Below are 19,932 nucleotides of genomic sequence, written 5' to 3' on the forward strand. Positions count from 1 at the left end.
ACTCAGTGGGGTTTCCTTAGACAAGCATAGGATTGTGCTATTAGTGATGATTATGCATTTAAGAGCACAGTATTTATTTTCTTACACTGACGTCCTGCCTTTATTCCATCATGGAACCCAAGATAGCATACATGCTGCTTCCAGAAGGTCACCAACCCAGACAATGATCACACCCTGACCCCCTTAACTTCTACAAAGTGGTAACCTCATATGTGCCTTCAGACCGTACTCTGCATAGAAATAAATTAAAGCTCAGGGGGTCTTCGTCAAATGAGTAACAGTTGGAGACTCACCTTTGACCCTTGCAATCCTTGGGGTCCAGGTGGACCTGGAGGACCCTGAAGGTAAACAACAGTTCATTTTTTAATCCAGCACCATCCAGATTTCCAAAGTATTTATCTGTCAGGCACAGTTATACTAATCTTCGTTAGTAACAAACCAATGTGACAAAACAACAACACTGTATTAAGAAGCAGTTAACAACTATGACACTCAATGATCAACTACAGACAGCACAAACATATTGAAATTCAATTCAATTATTATTCTCTTAAACGGAAATTCTATTAGAATGCCCATTAGCATTCTAACTTCTAGGTAACAAAGTCTATAGCTTTCTGCAAACAAAACAAGCACATTTAACTTTGAAATAAGAGCAAATTTTTTTGACCATTGGGCAAATGGTGGCCATTTGAATTGCTGTGTAAGTAAGTTCTCTGCCAACAGCTAACCTGTGCCATGTGCAGCTATTGGCATTTAGGTAGTGAGCAGTGGAACAGGGTAAAGGCCTAATTGTGTGGATAGCAACTCCCTTCTTGTTGCATGAATTAAGATGACTTCACATAGTGCAAACCTTAGGTATGAGCCCACCCTAACACAGAATTAAGTTTTCAGGGCCTCTGCTTGTTTCTTATTCAGCTAAATCATAAGAAAAATCCTGTGCTTGCCTCTCAGAAGGATTCTGTGCCAAAGAGGTAGGGTTGATATGTTTAGATAAAGTTTTTCTTGACACTGGCATTATATATATATGCCATAGAGGATAAAGGAGCTTGATGGAAAACACTGCAGTGAAAAAGTGATGTACTGGAAGGCTTAAGCATTACCCACTGTCACCTCTCTACTGAAAATCACACCTTCTTGTTTGTTCTATTAACAGAAGCCGACTTTGGAATTTCGCTACCTGCATTAATGTGTCTATTTCGACCTTGTTCACAGACAGTTTTACTGCCATGCTCATATACGTCCTTAACTATTTTCTTATTGTAAAATCTCACGTAGCAAGATTGGCAATATACACATGTAAATCACGGAAGCAGTATTTACGCTACAGGTGTGTGCAAATGCACAAGAAACAGTAAAAGACAAAAGTGCAAACACACACATCACTATGCCTTCCATGAATTGGACAGGAATAGGTTCGTGTGGTTTTGAAATCACTTCTTGTGTGAGGTAGAAAGCACATAAGCAGAAGGGGGAAAGGCAAGTGAGGACTCAGGACAGAACATCTCAGCTCACAGATGAAACCATTCTTAACTAGAGATCCCCATCTCATTTTTGGAATTAGTTAAGTTTTTACAGAACCCTTTAACCTCCTTCAACACAATGCACCACATAATTTATGGTGACTGTAATACAGTTTCCTTTGTGTTTCGAGCACAGACTCACAGGTGAACTTAGTACTGGTAGTTGCTCGCTAAGATATTAGAGAACTTTCCTAGCCCTATTTGAGGTCTACTGGAGATGCTGGGGGTTAGCTCTGATGCCTCCTGCATGCAAGCCATGCCCTGTTCTTCTGGACTGTGGAACTTCAGGTTTTTGCAGCACAGATTTAACATGTGGCTATTACCACTGCAAGGGCTACACTGCAGTGAGATGTCCCAGAAAGAATATCTACGGCTTTAAAAGCATCCGTACAGATGTCAAAACATGCTTCTCTGAACTGCTAGAGATAGTTAATTACCTTCCAAGAAGCCTCATAGTCTTAACTATCTTTATTTCCTAGCAATACTGCATGGCAGAATTCTAGTCCAGCATGCATCCACTGGGGGTTAATGAAAGCAGAGGGCAGAGAAGGAGGAGGAGGAAGACCATGTTCACTGTATCAGATCTTGAGGTACAGACAAATTTTCAGCTTGCTCAACTGAATTTCCTTTAACCATGTTTTTTACATCTGGAATTAATACACTTACTTTCTACCAACACTGAACAGGAAAAGGGACATTTTTTAATGTAAAGAAGTTGCATTTGAGATGACAACTCTGGTTGCAGCTCACAAATCACTTATTTTGGAGCACTGTCATTTAGATCCTAATGAATTCTACAGGATGAATTAAAGAATATTCTGGAGTAAGTGTGGTCTGTGTCTTCTAGCATATAACTTCTACGAAATACGGCTTTTTAAAAAAACCCAATCCAAAACACAAAACTACTGGGAAATATCCTGCGCAAGCCTTGCCTTCAAAAATTCCTACTAAAAGAAACAGAAGTGAAAATGCACAGCTGTAATAAAGATAAACTTGTTAGACTAGCAAACAAGAGTTTTAAATCATTTTCTTTACTGAAATGAATGGGATCATTGCTATTAATTTCAACTGCAGTCCTGGTTTTCAACACTGATAACACTTGATGTAGAAATATATGTAGTGATAAGTCAATATCTGATGAAACAGACACATTCTAAATCAGGCAAGTTATGAACATGCAACACCAAGGAAGAAAAGAGCTACAAAACACTATAAGTCATGCAATAGGAATTACCGTGACAGTTAGGGTGGTAATCCTCTGTTGGCAAAATGTATTAACAGAAGACAATGTTACCAGATGTTCAGTTTGAAATAAAATACTTTGCTTGTTTAGTAATGGATTTCACAGAATTTGGGCAGTTTGGGATAAGTGTTTGCCTGTCTCAGATAAATTAAAGAAAACTGTCTTTTTTATAACATTAAACACAATTGATATTAATTAGTATGATTGTTTTTAAAAAACTTAAACCTGTCCATAAGATTTTCATGCCCAAGGCACCTCCAGATTTTGAAAAGGATATATTTGCATTGCCAGTAAATGTCTGTGATCCACACATTAGAGAACATTGGCATCAAAGACGTTAATAAGCATAAGAGTACTCAAATCTTAAATACTTTGTGGAATGTGCTGCATAGGTTTAATTACTGTTAGAAACAGACATTTCATTAAACATGATATTCTTGTGTATTCTTCAAATTCCAATGAGTTTCCAGTATGGTCAGGACAGAAATAGACCTACTAATCTCAGAGATACACCAGCAACTTAAGACTGTGATCCTTATCAGTAAAAGTAAAGGACCCCTGGACAGTTAAGTCCAGTCAAAGGTGACTACCGGGTTGCAGCACTCATCTCACTTCAGGCCGAGGGAGCCGGCGCTTGTCCACAGACAGTTTTCTGGGTCATGCGGCCAGCATGACTAAACTGCTTCTGGAGCAATGGGACACTATGACGAGTGCCAGAGCACATGGAAATGCAGTTTACCTTCCCACTGCAGCGGTACCTATTTATGTACTCGCGCTGGTATGCTTTCAAACTGCTAAGTCCAACCCAAACACATAGGCACATTGTGAGAAGGTAAGTGGTACAATCCTCACACTTTTCCTGATAGTACCACATAGTCTTTTAGAAAAAGAACAGTGTCTCATCAAACTTTGAGAAGCTGTGCTGGTTACATACTATTGTTCATGAATTGCAGTAACACTACTAGAGTAAGAAAACACTATTTGCTAGGCTGATTGTTTATAAAAATTATCCTGCACAGTTAGTGAATAACCCCATCACCTATTGTCTGCATCTAACAGAATATTACTTTGCTTACTTCCATAAAAGAGTGGTATCATCCTAACTAGGAATCTAGCATCTAGCATTGTAATGGCTCTCTGTAAGGTGGAACATTTTCAATTATTTCATATAAAGGAGTTACAAAGAATGAAGCACACTAATATTCAGCTCTGCTTAACGCCATGAAAAATGACTTGAGAAGCACCGTGCTTGTCTGTGTTGATTTATAGCCTGCATTGCTCCTTGAAAGCGCTGGCTTGATACCAATCTTTATAGGGCAGAATAAAGGAAACACAAGGATTATTAATAAATGTATAACTAAAGCAACCCCTTGCTTATCTCTGACCACTAAACTATGACTCAAATAAAAATCCTTCCATCATTTCCATAAGACAGTCCAAGTTGGATTTTGGCAATCTGCACATGGAAGGAAAAGGGAATCCCATAGACGAAATATATCTCTACATGCCCCTGTTGTAGCAAACTTGGCATACAGATAATTGTTGGAAATGGTCTGATTCATTTGGGACCTCCAGTGTTTAGAGCTTTGAATTCATTTTCTCATCCGAATGGATGTATTAGTTTTAAATACTCCTTTCTTTTCTGGTAAATTAATGGTTTCTAATACACTGGTTTTGTCATTATTGTATACATAGCATTAATACCTAATATCACTTTATGGCAATATTTACCCCACACACTTTATAAAATGTAGGATTTAAGAACCAAACCTCTCTTTACAGCTGTTGATCCTGATCTACAGAAATGAGTCAGAGGTGGACATCTATAGTGGCTTGGCCTTTGACATCCAATATATATGCTTCTTATGTTTGTAAGTTGTTTTAACCATTTGTAATATCGTTGCAACCCACCAAGGGATCTTACAGAAAAGGGCATGTATGAACTCAAGCAAGCAAGCAAACAAACAAACAATTTACTATTATGGAAAATAACAGCTACACAGGTCATGTATGAAAAAATATTTAGCTTGAAATACAGTTTGTAAAGCAGTTTGCTGGAGTACTGCTGCTGAAGGACTTAATACTTGGCAAAACTAGACGAGGTGAGTCCAAATTTCCTAGAAGCCATTATTTTTCCTGGAAAAATAGCCTGAGATTTTTCTTTCTCAGCCCCACTCTCTTAGAGAAAGATCACTTTAAATATTTTTTCCCCTCTGAAAATTCTCAACTTTTTTGGGTGTGTGTAGCTTACATTCTCCCAACTACCCTAATGCTCTGGAATGGTGTGGAAGGTTAAAGTGGTGGATGGCTGCCAACATACTTAATGCTGCTACCACTTGCAAAAGTAAAAGAAACACCATAGAAAAAATAGAGAAATTAATAATTTCTTCTCCACCTAAACTAAGAAATTTGTAAAATGGCCTCTAATTTATCTTCCCATAGAAATAGTGGAGAACTTTGAGAGATCATTTGTGCAAAGCGCTAAAGGTTACTGATGCTGTCATTCAATACCTATTTAGCTGACCATAAGACCCTTAACAGAACTGGCCTCTGGGTAGGCATGTGACTGGGGTGCGAGAGCCCTACTGTTCATACACATAACCCCCTGTGTAGTGCATGGGTAAAATAATCTCACTGGATTGGGGCTCACTGTAGTCTTTGATCTTTCTGAAGGAAGAAGAAGTGAACATCGGGATTGGCCACTTCTTGTAGGTGAAACAGTCTTATTTGGTTTTGAATTCTTACAGTGTTCTGTGCTGCTTAAATGAAAATGACTTATTCTCTAATGACCCGTGTAATGAAGTTGAAGGAATGACTCAGAGGAACTGCAAGCCAGCCAGCCAAATTCTGTCTTATTTTTTGGTTTATTTCCCTGGTCTTAAGCACACATCCAGGAGGACAGCCTTCTTGTTGTGAGGAACAAAGCCAATTCCTACTTGAAACAGCATTCCAAGTCCTGAGGGGAGCTAAATAACAGCCAAATTCTGAATTTTCCGTAAGTTCAGTGTGCATTGATGAATCTCAGAAGACAGGAAAAGATCACTGCTAATTATTAGGGTACAGCTGACATATAGCAATACTGCTGTTCGTCTTCACTTGGAGATTCAAAGACTGAGCATCTTTTACAAGTCCTTTTAGATCTACTTACATCGGATGGCTTTTAGACCTATTCGATTCTCCTCATGTGGTTATAGAAATTTCAATCATGGCAGTGTAACCCAGTGTAACCCAGGTATTTCAGGCTGAGTTGAAATCACCCAAACCTTCTAAGAAATTATTATCAGACATTTGTGTTTCATATGTGTCTCACCATTGTGCACTTTCTGAGCCTTGCTGAGATATTTCACAGGGACTGGCAATGGATAGATGGATGGATGGACAGATGCAAAGCACATACTCAACTCCTAAACTATGGCAACATATGAATACCATGATTACACTTTCTATTCCAACTCAAAGGGCATGGAAGGAAAAATATAATTATGCCTACTGTGCATGACGTCTGGTGACATACCTGCAAAGCTTCGTGGATATTGCCATTGTAATCAATTATCTCTGTTGCCCCTTGATCACCTTTTTGTCCAGGAGGGCCCTGTAAAACATTCACCCCAAAATGTTATTTGGATCAAGAGCACAGCATACAAATCACTCACTATTCTCATCAATTTGAGGAAGGCAACATAAAATTTTGCCTGAGCTGCTGATTACAGCACAGTTCCATTCAGGGTATCATTTTGTTATATTACAGAAATGGCATGTTAGCTGCCTGGAAGATTTATACCAGAATATGATGGATTGATGCATATTTCTTGCCTCATTTTCAAATGCTACACCAAGCTCACACTCTTCAGATAGCTTATTGGTATCACACAGTCTGTGCTACCCAAGGTGTGCAAATGCACATAAAATCTTGATGGACGTGCTTAAGAGTTGATTGGCCTTGATAATGCTAATGATAACTTTAGAACAGACAAGATTAATCATCTATTCAATGCCATCAGTGACAATGTGTTCTTTTAGTCTGATCATACCAATGTGTTAAATGGAAAACTGACTAATATTATAACAACTGGAATGTGCAGTCTCAGAAAAACACATCACAACCCAGTGTGCATCAGAGATATAATGCAAATCAAAGCTAAAATGTTGCAGATCAAGGCTATAATATTTATTCACAGATAATACCTGTTTTGCTTCTCTAAGGAGTCAACCTTTTAATGTGGCTGAATACTTTTAGATCTCTTTGCCTATTAGCATCAAACAGGTATTCTTGCTATACTGTTTTAGATGCCTGCGGAAAACAATTTTTTTATTTCCGCAAGCCTACCCAGACATATACTTTAGTTGTTTTAAAATGTTGCTGATTTCATCTGGGCAGCTTGAGGAAATGAGCTGCAACGAATATCATGCTGCATGGAATGGCTCAAATGGTAGTCACTTACCCTTGGACCCATTGCCCCCAAATCACCTTTGTCTCCAGAATCACCCTAATAAAAAGCAAAATAAGTATTTCAAGTTTCACATGGGGAAGGATGCGATAAACTCACCAACTCACTATGAGTAGCTCTGTCCCATGACACACTTCTCTCTGAGTCTTCACTGGAACCTGCTACTCCCTCTGAAGATCCAAAGTCAACTGCGCACTCAGCACTGGCTCTGCCCCAAATTTAAGCCTCAGGTGCGGACTGGAGTGAAGTCTGATCACCTGTGGTCTGCCCACCTGGCCCCACTCCCAGTGGCCCCATGGATAGGTGAGTTTGAACAGCAACAGATGTGTTTTACTAGGCTGTGGTCCATATGCAAGTAGTTCACTGTACATAACAGAAGGGCTGTATCTTTGTGATCAGCCTAGATTCAGTATGAGACTTGATTAGGATGGCAACAGAGTACCCATTTGCTCATAGTAACAATAATCTAGCGGAAAGTCAGAGAAGACTCTAGAACAGCGGTTCTCAACCTGTGGGTCCCCAGATGTTGTTGGACTACAACTCCCATCTTCCCTGAGCTCTGGCCTTGCTAGCTGGGGTTATGGGAGTTGTAGTCCAACAACATCTGGGGACCCACAGGTTGAGAAAGGCTGCTCTAGAAAGACATTAGTACACAGCTCTGAGCTATTTGTGACAGTACAGCTCGGCTTGTGACTGAACCAAGATGTTTTCAGTGTTAATGTGGTTTTAAATAAGAAACTACAACAATAACACTTTAGCAGCCTTTGCACAGTGAAACTTCTACGAGGCGACCTTAGCAGCCTGTCTTCTTGCAGAGGGTCATGTTGGGAACAGTTCCTCATTGTGCAACATTTGGCTAAATCCTCCCATTATTGGTGATCTCTTGAATACAGGGAAACAGTGTGAAGATGTGTCTGAGCAAGCTTGGCAACATCTATCCAGCTAAGGGTGCTGCGTTGAGGGAGATACAGTAGTGTTCAGTCTGATCTAGATGGAGCTGTACTCACTGTATAGGATCTGGTTCACAGTTTAGTGGTGCTCCTGGATATAGCTTTGTCATTACAGCCCCAAACAGCATCTAGAGTGCCCTTCATCCATTTAGGCTAGTATGCCAGTTGTGGCCTCTCCTGCACAGTCTGGCCTTTGCTAAATATGCTTTGCTAAAACTTTGGATTTACTTCTTTAATGTTACCCACAGGACTACCTTTGAAACAGTTGTATTCTGCATTCTGGATCAAAGCAATTTACATAAAAGAACAAAATGAAAGAAAACACTACCGAGTAACAAAAACAGAAAAAGAAAAAACTTATACAGTGGAGGATGCTCAGGTTGCGAACGTGATCCGTGCGGGATGCACGTTCTCAACCCGCAGCATTTGCAACCCGCAGCCGCGCGTCTGTGCATGTACGGGTTGCAATTCGGTGCTTCTGCGCATGTGCAAAGCGTGGTTTAGTGCTTCTGCGCATGTGCGGCCACCGAAACCCAGAAGTAACCTATTCCGGTACTTCTGGGTTTCGGCAGTCCGTAACCCGAAAAAACGCAACCTGTAGCTTCTGTAACCCGAGGTATGACTGTAATCAAAAGCAGCATAGTTAATAAGTTCTTCAGTCATAAGTCAAAAACTATCAAGAGCCACATAGAATAAGAATGTTTTCACTCCCTGCCTAAACACCATCAGGGATGAGACTAGTCTTTGAGGGGAAATTCCACCACCAGGTTGCTGGCACAGAAAAAGGCCTTCTGCTATTTTGCCGTCACTTCGTTTTAATGTAATCTTCCCTGCAAACTGTTTGCTTGAAGGGCAGTCTATACACATATAAAATGAACTAAACAACAGACCACAAAACCTCACCACATCACATTGAATCAGTAAAACCAAAATTTGCTTACTACTGACCTTCGACCCCTTTGGGCCTCTAGCTCCAGATTCGCCTGACCTCCCCTGGATGATGGAATACGTACAAGATGGACAGGAGAAATGAGGACAGAAAAAGGAAAGTGAGAAGAAAAGGAATTAGTATCAGCTACCTGTAAAGTTAGTGCAGGGATGGGGAAGCTGTAGCCCTCCAGATGTTGTTGGACTAGCAAGCATGGTCAATGGGCAGAGATCATTGGAGCTCCGGCTTAGCAACACCAGGGGGCTACAGGTTCCCCATTACTGGTGTGGTAGAAACACTTCATTTTACAATAATGACAACTAAGCTTCTAAATAACAGATATTAATGCAGGTATATGAATGATGAATGATTTAGTATTAATGAATCCAGGCTACATGATAATTCTTACTACAGCAGCTTGCTAAATTCTCTCAGCCCCACTCACCTCACAGAGTGTTTGTTGTGGGGGAGGAAGGGAAAGGAGAATGTTAGCCGCTTTGAGACTCCTGAAGGGGAGTGAAAGGCGGGATATCAAATCCAAACTCTTCTTCTTCTTCTTCTTCTTCTTCTCAACATGTCGTTCCCCCCAGACATCAACTTGTCAGATAAAGTAACCATTGCAAATCAAGAAACCAATTTGGATGGGTCCATTTACTCAGAATAACTGAGGAAATAAAACTGTATGCCTTCGTTGTAGAGGGTTGTCTCCAAAAAAGTTCTACTCTGAGCAACCCCACTGAAATTAATAGACCTACGTTGGTTATGTCTGGCCTTTGACAGTAAAGGCCCACCTCTTTTGCTGAATTTATACTGCTCTGCCCCCCCAAAAAATGGTTTTATTTGTTTCATAATTGCAATGGTTTTATTCATTTTTATAATTGTATATTCAATTGTTGTAACTCAGTTTAGGACTTTATGGTGAAGGGCGGCCAAAATATTTTACCAATAATTTGCCCCTTAATTTCAGTGGAGTAGAATGGATCTACTGTGAGTATGACTAATATTGAATACTACCCAAAGGCCTGTAATTCTTATCTTAATATTTTGGGTAGCTCTCAGACCTTTTGAATAAATTACATTGATGCAAGCAATAAGCATAAAGAATTCCTAAATCCCATTGTAGCAGTAAATTAATGAGATAATGGAATGTACGTAGAAGTACTCCTTCCTGACTCAAAGTTAGAAACCAGGTTAAGGTTGCACTCATATACAAACTTACCTGGCAGTAACTTGATGAGACTTCTCAGCAGACATAGGACTGCACTGTCAATATTTTATTTTATTTTATTAGCTGGACTTGAAACATTGCAATGGTGAGCACCTTAGGATGTTAATTCTGCATAGACATACTTGAAAGTCCTAAATTTCAATATTGCAATTATGAAGAAGAAATTTTGTGCATAGCTACAGGTTTGGCTTTTAACATTTGATCCCTCAGTTTACATAAATAATTTCTGGCTGGGCTGTGCCCCAAAGTGACCAGCATAAATTCAAATGACTTTTGTAGTGCACTATAAATCACACTGAAATTTATTTTTATCACTAGCAGAGCTTTTATTTTTTTAAGAACACACACACCAAAACACAAAGCTCCAAAATGCACACTTTAATTGCCAAAGTTAAACCAAACTGACCTTTGGCCCTGGAGGTCCAGGCTCACCTCGTTCACCTTTCCCAGGGGGCCCTGCTTCTCCCCTTTCACCCTGTCAAAAATTACCAGAGAAAGCAAGATGAGAGGAAAATATTATAGAATACAGGCAACAGCAGGCATGGTAACTAGCCATTTTAGAAACACCAAAGAGCATAATATCCTGAACATATTTCAAATGGAGAGCTGATAAGCAAATTACAGCGACAAACTTTTCTTTTGGAAAATAAATTATGTTCCAGAAGTGGATGCTTACTGCTACTTCATCTGAATTGTCAAAGTTAAACTACCGTGAAAGTTTCAAATGCTATGGATTAAATATGAATATGAAGCACAGGGGGAGGGAGAAGCGAGAGAGATAAAGCTACCCATTTTTAAAGTGCTTTCATTTTATTAGTTCCAGTGTTTTAAACAATCACCAGAGTCTTAGATGCTTTCAGTTCTTCATCCTGTTTTCAAGGTGAGCAACTGGGCAGCTAAGCAGAGGGCGATATTGCCCCAACCACTGAAAATTTAGTGTAATAGTTCAACTGAGAAGCGAATGCATCAAATGTGGATAGAGATTTGATTTTCCAAAGAGCATTTGTGGCCTCTAAAGCAGGGGTAGGGAAACTGTGGCCTCCCAGATGTTGTCTGTAACTCTCATCGGCTCCAGCCAGCATGGCCAACTGCAAGAGATGATGTGAGTTGGACATCTGGCCAGAAGGCCATGGGCTCCCCATTCCTTCATTAAGTGAATCTGAAAGTTTAGAAGTCTCTAACGCTCTGATTAAGGAGAAAACTGAAAGGCAGTTCAGGTTGTACAATTAAGAACATGCTCAGAGCAAACAGAGTGGTCCATATTATTTGTTATTATACAGCACCAAGATAGTGAATGATGGTTTACAGAGTACAAACTCCTTGTCCCAAAGAGCTTGACGTTAAAATAAACTGTTCTACTCACAGTGCATTATCAAGGGACCATACCTAACACTGGGCCATAGAGGCAGAATGGGTTTTACTGCTTATCCTGCTGCCCCACAGTCTCCCTGCCCAAGCTGGCAGATATGGTCTTGCTAAAAGCCCAGACAGTAGTCCAAAGGGATTTCAATCACATGTCCTGATAGCTTTGACTGGGCCAGCTGGGCTAACCCTGTGCAGAAACGCCTATAGCTTAGTGAACCAGTTGTAGCTAGTAAAAGGTACTCCTTGCAGCTGAGGTCACTTATGCCTCCAGTGGCAAGCTGGACCCCTGCAAAGGTTTGCTGAAATAGATATTGCACAGCAGACTAAAGAATTGGGGGGTAGAAGGAGAAAAGTAAATTCAGGGCGGATCCACAGCATCTATTTAAATTACAGCCAACACACATTTAAAGCAGGTGATTTCCCCCAAAGCTTCATTGGAACTGTAGTTTGATAAAGGTACTAGAAATTGTAGGTCTGCGAAAGAGAAACTAGCACGCTTTGGGAGAAGTCATGTGTGTTGAAGGCACTTTAAATGTTTGGTGCAGATCTGCCCTCAATCATTAGTCCTTATTTACCAAGTTCCTAGACCAACCAGCTGGAATAGAAAATGTTCAAGGGGAGGTGGAGCCAAAAGCTTCTGGTCTCTCAGCTGAGCTCTGCTTGCTTTCTCATCCTCCTTCTGCAATGGCTGCTTCTAGTGACACTTGAGGGAGAGAGAAAACAGAAGAAGCTGGGCTTCTCAGCAGAGCCACCAGTGGACCTGATTCTATTCTCTCTTTCAGTTCCAGCAAAATGTACATATCACTTCAGTTTGGCTTTAACGGTTGGTTGGGTGAATGTGCTTTGGTCTAGGATAAGGATTAGGTTTTGAACTAATATGATATGAAGTAAGCTACATACATTAAGGGGGGGGGGAATGTGAAACATACCTTTGTTCCTGGCAGTCCTGGTAATCCAGGTTCTCCCTGTGGTCCTATGAAACCCGGTTCACCCTTTGAAAAATGAGCACATTAGATCTCTGTTAATTTAACTGTGAATAATTACAGTAAAAATAAGTTTACCTCTAATGGTAATTTCCTAGTCGCCCATGGTTTTCTAACTGCAAATCCAACTGCTATAGACAGATACAATTAATCAAGTTTGATTTCCACCAGCACAGAGCTCTTCAAGAAAAGCTTCATTGAGTTTAAGAAAAGCAAATGAACTGGAAGCTCTTACATCTTGTTTTTCATGGAATTAATGCATGTTAGGCTTCCTGGATTGCATTACAGTTTATGTAAAAAAAAAAAAAAAAGTCTACCAAGACAAGGCTAATAACATGACGGATTCAGTGGGGAAAGGGAACTAATTAGCTGTAGTTACATTTCATTCACAACTTACAAAATGTTAAACATTTGCAATTTTTGGTTACAAAACAAATTTTCATTCCAGGATTAAAAAGAAGAACGATTGTGTGTGACATTATTATGCAGATGTTATATCAGAATCCGGGACAAACACAACCCCCTTCTCTTTACACAGTTTTGGCAATAGATTTACAAACTAACTTAAGAGGAAGAAACTGAATGAAAAAAGCAACATGCAAATAAAAATGAGGTTCTTTTCATTTATTCTAGAAAACTAATGTGATAAACTTTCTAGTGCTTCTATCCTGCCCTTCTATAGAAATAATCAAGGCAGTTTACAAACAATAGCAGAACTGTCGTAAGGATTTTGTCTGCTGTAGGTGAGATTCATGCTAAATGCTAAAAAAGCATTACTTGTGCAGTCAGCCACCAGTGCAGAAAGTAAAATGAAGTCTAACAATGCAGCCCTATACATTTATATTCAAAAGCAAGTCCTATTGTGTTGAATGGGACTTACTCCCAGGAAAGACAGTACAGTATAGGATTGCAGCCCAACACACCCATCTTATGCATGTTTGTGCGGAAGTAAGTTCCACTATCTTCATTCCACAATTGGACTTATTCTCAAGTACCAGTAAGTATGCACGGGTTTGCTGCTTTAGTCGCTTAATTTAAATTAGTCCCTTAATTCAAGTACAATATTTTTATTTACAGTGGTACCTCGCAAGACGAATGCCTCGCAAGACAAAAAACCCGCTAGACGAAAGGGTTTTTTGTTTTTTGAGCTGCTTCGCAAGACGATTTTCCCTATGGGCTTGCTTCGCAAGACGGAAACGTCTTGCAAGTTTGTTTCCTTTTTCTTAACACCGTTAATACAGTTGCGACTTGACTTCGAGGAGCAACTCATAGCACGCGGCGTGGTAGCCTTTTTTGAGGTTTTTGAAGACTTTGGTGATTTTGAAGCTTTTCCGAAACTTTTCCGACACCGTGCTTCGCAAGACGAAAAAAATCGCAAGACGACAAAACTTGCGGAACAAATTAATTTTGTCTTGCGAGGCACCACTGTATACTAACTAGTATGAAATGTGAGATATTTGTCTACAAAATAATGAAAAGTGACAAACAAATTTTGCACTGTAACTGTTGGCATTACTATGAAAAGAGACAGATGTCAATAACTCAGGCTTAATTATACAGTGAAAGAACAGGGAAGTGTCAACTTGCCCTCTGGGCTGACTGACAAATAAGTTATGTTGGTGTGAAAAACATTACCCCTTTATGAAGGCAAAGACATTTCCTGAACAGCTGGAAACAAAAACTGTATTTGGATAAATTAGCATAGTGTGTAAGCATTGCAGAGAACATTAAATGGATCAATAAATTGCAAGTGAGAGCAAGAACAAAAGGAGGGAGAGGTAAAGAATAGTAAATCATTTGTTTTATTACTGCTGTCGTGAGATAGGTTGCGAAAAACAGAGCATGTTTAAACTCTGTTAAAAGGCACCAATGAAAATAGTTAACAGCTTTTTATTTGGGAGGCAAATGATGAAAACACTGTTACAAGCCAGTCCAGCAATCTGACAACTCCAAACTCATTTCAATGGCCAGAAATAAAAAGTGGTTTCATGATCAAACTTACTTTAATAAGCACACTTTAAGGCTCTTAAATCATCTTCAAAAATATTACTAGAATGCTTTGATTCTGCAGAGTTCCTAGAAAACTTTCTCACACTACTGCAACATGCTAAAAATCACATCGGTATGCTTCATGTTAATTCATCCTCAATAAACCTCAACCCCTAGTTCTGTAACCACAATCGCTGCCATGAGTTTTGCGTGTATTAACATTTTGGCATGTGAAAGCCTATTAAATATATTTGTATAAACAAGAGGCTGATTACTTCCTTCTCCTCTTGTGTTACAGGAAATCTCCATCACTGCCAGGCCAAGAGTACTGCTAAAATGTCCCAGTCAGCCTTCATGTACCCTTTCTCAAGTCGCCATAACACACAGAAAGGCCCCAACTCCTTGTCACATAGAATAGAAAAATGCTTCTGGCTAAACATCTTGATCTAGAATTAATTCCTATAAGCAGTCTTTTTTGAATGGTTTACCTGTGCAGATATAATCCCTAAAGAACCCTAGGAAAGCAGGACTGTATAAGCCTTTTGCCAGCAGAATTCTGGCATCTATTAGCACTCGCATTAGCAACCATGCATGTGAATGTGTTTGTAGGCAAACTGTGCAGTACCAGGACCAACCCTGTGGCTTTAAACATGATCCGATATTTGGAACAAAGCCCACATTTGTGAATGTTCCTATTACTAATTTTCTCTCCTATTCCTAATTTTAATTTTTTTTTAAAAAACAACAAATGTTTTTAATTGATTGTCAAAAAGAACATAAAGACATAACCACGCCCCACCTCCAACAAATGTATTCCCTCCCTTCTATTACCAATTTTCTGACATAGCTAGAATTGCTACTTTTGAAATGATCCCAGAAATAAGCCCATAGCCAGTTCTTGGCTAAATCTGAAGGAGCTGTAGATGGAGGGGAACGTAAATGCAACCCCAACAGCTGACAATGCCAAGTTGGCATGTTGCCCTGCCACTGCCAACCCCATCTTGGGGAAGGGCTGTAGCTCAGTGATAGAGCACAGATTTTGCATGAAGAAAGCCTTAAATTTAATCCCTGGCATCTGCAGGTAAAGCTGAAAACGATCCCTGTATAAAACCCTGGAGGGAATTATATATACTGTTTTATATATACTGTTTTATTGATATGTCGTCAACATCAAGATTGACATCATACTCTCTTTTCTACATTTACCTACAATATTAGCTGAAACAGAGAATGGTTTGAATGTTTGCACAGGGCTAATATGAGTCAAAAAAGCAGGAGTTCATGTCATTTCAAACAAATTGACAATCCAAATAAGATTTTAAAAGACAAGATAGAATTACATACAGAGCAAAGTACAGTATATTTAGCCATCACAGATTGCTTCCTTGATATCTGCCAGTTTGCCAAAACTATCACCAGCTTTTTCAACCAAAAAACTTCAACATAATAATCCATTTGGCTGCTTGAATAAAGTTACTCTGGCTCCCCTTATGACCCTCTTTTCAGGTTTATTCAAGAAAGAAATACAAAAACTTCAAAAGTTCTTTTACATAACTGTACCAAGAATACTCTACAAACATTGCTTCTTTTCAGATTTGTGTTGTCATCAACTACTCCACTGAGATAGCAAGAAGCAAATGGAATTCTACCCAGATTAGTGATGTTAATGGCGTGTGAAACAAAGTAAACAGGCAGTTCCATTTCAGTAAGGCATACAGATGCCTCTGCAATGCAGAGGCAAATGAAAACAAGAGACCCATTCTGTTTTGATCTGGGTCCTTATGGAATCAGAAACCATAGGGAACTACTTCTTAAATAGCCAAGAATACAGGAAACTCCATTTTGGTATTTTCTTAAAGTGGAGATGCATGCATTGTGGGGGGGGGGGGAAACCCACTTCCCTCCCAAGCTCTTAGATGCACCATGTTGAGGTTCCATGGAGCCAGTCTTCAGGGGGCTAACAGCTTCACCACATTCTCTCTGACATCTGTGATAGTCATGTATGACTAGTTTTGGGTCCCAACTCTTTCCTAAACAATGTCAATGCCTGCTTGGGGAAGAAAGCACTTAAGACTCTTGCATGTTCAAGATGGCATGCACCAAGCAGCTGTTGGGCAGGGCACTGTTGTTCCATACTGTTTTAAAACTATTTGACTTTGTGTACTTCATGGTACATGTAAGGAAGAGGGAGCCAGTGTGATGCCCCCCAGTAGGTGTAACCATAAATTAAGCAGCACCATCCCAATCTCAAGTTGGAGGAAACAAGGTTCATCAAGAGGCCTGCGGAGAAAATGGCAGCCAAACATTTCCCAGATAATTTCTCTGTCTCAGCTGTTTAGCAGAAATCTAGTGCATCAAAATACTCATATTTAAACATGATTTAATTTATATATCTCTGAAGTAAAATTCACTTTGTATTTTGCAAGCATAGATAACTGCTGCTATTCTCCAATCATCTAATCCAAAATATTGTTAAATAATATAAAGACTTATCCCCTATGCCTGTGTGGCGGGTTCAATTTGTAGATTTACATATCTGGCTGCCATTGCAAATCCATCTTCCCCTAACCCTAGACTGTTTTGGAATTCACATGGGTCAACATCCTGTCCCATATGTGCCTTGGCTTGCTTAGTTCTGGAGTGCTGGCTGCTATTAAGAGACAGCCTTCATGTCTTGAATTTCAAGAGAAAGAGAGGCAATAATTTCTCTTTTCCAGAGTTCCCCCTGCCCACCAGGAATCGGTGTGTATATATTATATGCATACATGGAGTATCACTTCCTGGGATACTGGAATGCAGACAAAGCCCAAAGGCATTTTGCTTTGTATCACAGTGCAAGGTTTAAGGAAGACTTGTTTAAAGGGAAGCATGGGATTTCACACTGATGAGTCAATATTCTATTTTTGAGTACTATGCCTGTTTCCTGAATGAAACTGTGGAGCACATTCTCACACCAGTAACATTTCTAACTATTCTAAAAGAGCAACAGCACAGGAGGCTTTATAACATATTGAATTTCTGGGTTTTTCCCGTCAATAACCTGCTGTCAATGTAGGAAAGGCAGGGCCAACATTGTGCCCTTTAGATTTTCCTGCACTGTAATTCCCATCCCTGATCATTGGCCAACTAGCTGGGGCTGATGAGAGCTGTAGTGTGACAACATCACACATTGGAGGGTACCGCACTGGCTACTCTTGATGTACTGAAATAAAAATGGGAAAGGGAAAGGGAAAGAGGGAAAAACATGAAGGGAATTTATTCCTATAATATCACAGTAAGAATATTCTTGCTGAATGTAATGAATTCATAAGATATGCTTTAGTGCTCATCAGACATTTATTTGCCCAACTCTCAAAGATCCTATGCACACTTATCTAGGAGTAAGCTCCATTGCATATAATGGGCTTACTTCCATGCTGATCATGCACAATTGCATTCCAAATCTACAAAACTAAACAAAGATCAAGAATGCATAATTGATTGTAACTGACAGCTATGTATCAAACGATACACTTGTCAAGTTTGCTTTCCTATTTGTGGTGGGCAGTGAAAACATGCTTTCCCTTCTCACCCACTGATGTGCATGAATCGCCTGCCTCTGTTGCAACGTCTATGTGTAAAATCCAACTCTTGCAAACCATGCTTGTATGGTTTGACATGCCACATAAAATATAGGAAATGACATTACAGTCTGAGTCCATGTACATGACTGGATTTTATGCACATGCCTTTTCGAATGTCAGTGGACCAGTCCTATTGAAGTTAGCCCATTGACTATGTGAGATTACTGCTGTTGTTTGTTAATATATTTCATATTTATTGTAAGTCTCCATAATAACTTTTTTAAAAATGTAAGTTTTATATATATCCAGTTGACATGTTAACACACCCTTCTCATATTCATTTAACAGGTTCAACTTCACTACATGGAGATCATCACTATATTTACCTTAATCCCAGGAAGTCCAGGAAGTCCAGGGAGCCCAGGCTCACCCTACAAAATAAAACGATATAGCATTGCAGGAGAATATTAAACCACATTTAGTAGCCAAAAGATAGCTACATAGTCAAAATTAAATATATGGGGCAGGATTCAACTAACTAGTCCCACTAGTACAAACCCATGCTAGTGTATGGGGTTCCCCTGTACTTCTCCTGCCCCCCAGGACCCCCAAAATTCACTCTGTGGAGAATCCAGAAAACCTCCAGAACAGCAAACAGGGGGAGGAAAGGGATATCATTCAATCTGACAAGCTAAATATGAACCCAACCAGACTGTTTATGGAATGCTTTCCCCAGAGAGGCTCACCTGCTACCTTCATAACATCTCTTTAGGCACTAGGCAAAAGCGTTCCTCCATAACCAGGCTTTTGCTGATTAAACAATCTATGGCCTTTTAAGCCACAAAGGAAGGCTAAGGCCTGCTACAAGTTTCACCACAAGCTAGAGACCTGTGGGTCAAGCATCATCTGAACAGGCCCTCTATGATAGCATAGTCCTACTGTGGAATTCATAGCAAAACAATTGCTCATGGTCTAAACAATTGTCGTAAATGTCCTACTTGAAAGTGATATCCTTCACATTCAAGAAACCAAATATTTTTAAACCCAAGGACTTTGGTGCAAAACTGAATGCAACAGGCAAGGCACATAGCTGCAGCATTGACAAAAGCCTTTGCCCAAGAAGGAGTTCCATATGTGCATGGAATCTACAATTAACTCTGCATGCCCATTAAAATTTCCCGCCAAAATGCAAGATGATGATGATTGCTTTAAAGCATCATGATTTACTTCAGTTGTAGAATAAGCTGGTATACTGGTTCAGATTAACACTACCCATCCATTTAATATTGCCAAGGGATAAATTATATTTTCCACAGCACTGACAAGTGACAACTTTGCTTGCATATGAACTCCAGTTATTAGCCATTGTTCTATTTATGTTAATATAAGAACAGTGGTAAAGTTCTCTCCCCTCTAATGTTCTGCACAAGCTTATTGTGATTTACAGCTCATATTTTTATTCCATAGTAGGCACTTGCTGATATGCTGAATATTGTCTGCTGTCAAACAGAGTTTTGAAGCAATGGATTAGGCATTAAACTAACAGGGCTCTGTTCTGTTGTGGATAAATTAAGAGCAAGGGAGAAGGGTGAAAATTGCTGCCTAACAATATTCAAAGGCAGTTCCATGAGGTCACAGTTTTGATGAAGAGGCTGAGAAGTAAACAAGAAGCCCTTGATGTACATTTGTGCAATAAACTGGCAGAGTGTGCA

At 39.7% G+C, this 19,932-nt stretch overlaps 1 protein-coding gene across 1 annotated transcript in view; it reads right to left on the reverse strand.

Annotated features, from left to right (window-relative positions):
* The window catches only part of COL25A1 (collagen type XXV alpha 1 chain), a 297,431-nt gene that overhangs the window by 30,938 nt on the left and 246,561 nt on the right, over positions 1–19,932 (reverse strand). The window contains exons 18-25 of the mRNA XM_028743095.2: positions 18,607–18,651; positions 12,615–12,677; positions 10,727–10,795; positions 9,113–9,157; positions 7,209–7,253; positions 6,281–6,358; positions 2,758–2,781; positions 294–338 (exon numbers count right to left, since the gene is read on the reverse strand). Of these exons, the coding sequence (XP_028598928.2) occupies positions 294–338; positions 2,758–2,781; positions 6,281–6,358; positions 7,209–7,253; positions 9,113–9,157; positions 10,727–10,795; positions 12,615–12,677; positions 18,607–18,651 (414 nt within the window). The remainder of the gene's footprint in view (positions 1–293; positions 339–2,757; positions 2,782–6,280; positions 6,359–7,208; positions 7,254–9,112; positions 9,158–10,726; positions 10,796–12,614; positions 12,678–18,606; positions 18,652–19,932) is intronic.

Source organism: Podarcis muralis, chromosome 9 (assembly GCF_964188315.1).
Source record: "Podarcis muralis chromosome 9, rPodMur119.hap1.1, whole genome shotgun sequence".
Lineage (NCBI taxonomy): Eukaryota > Metazoa > Chordata > Lepidosauria > Squamata > Lacertidae > Podarcis > Podarcis muralis.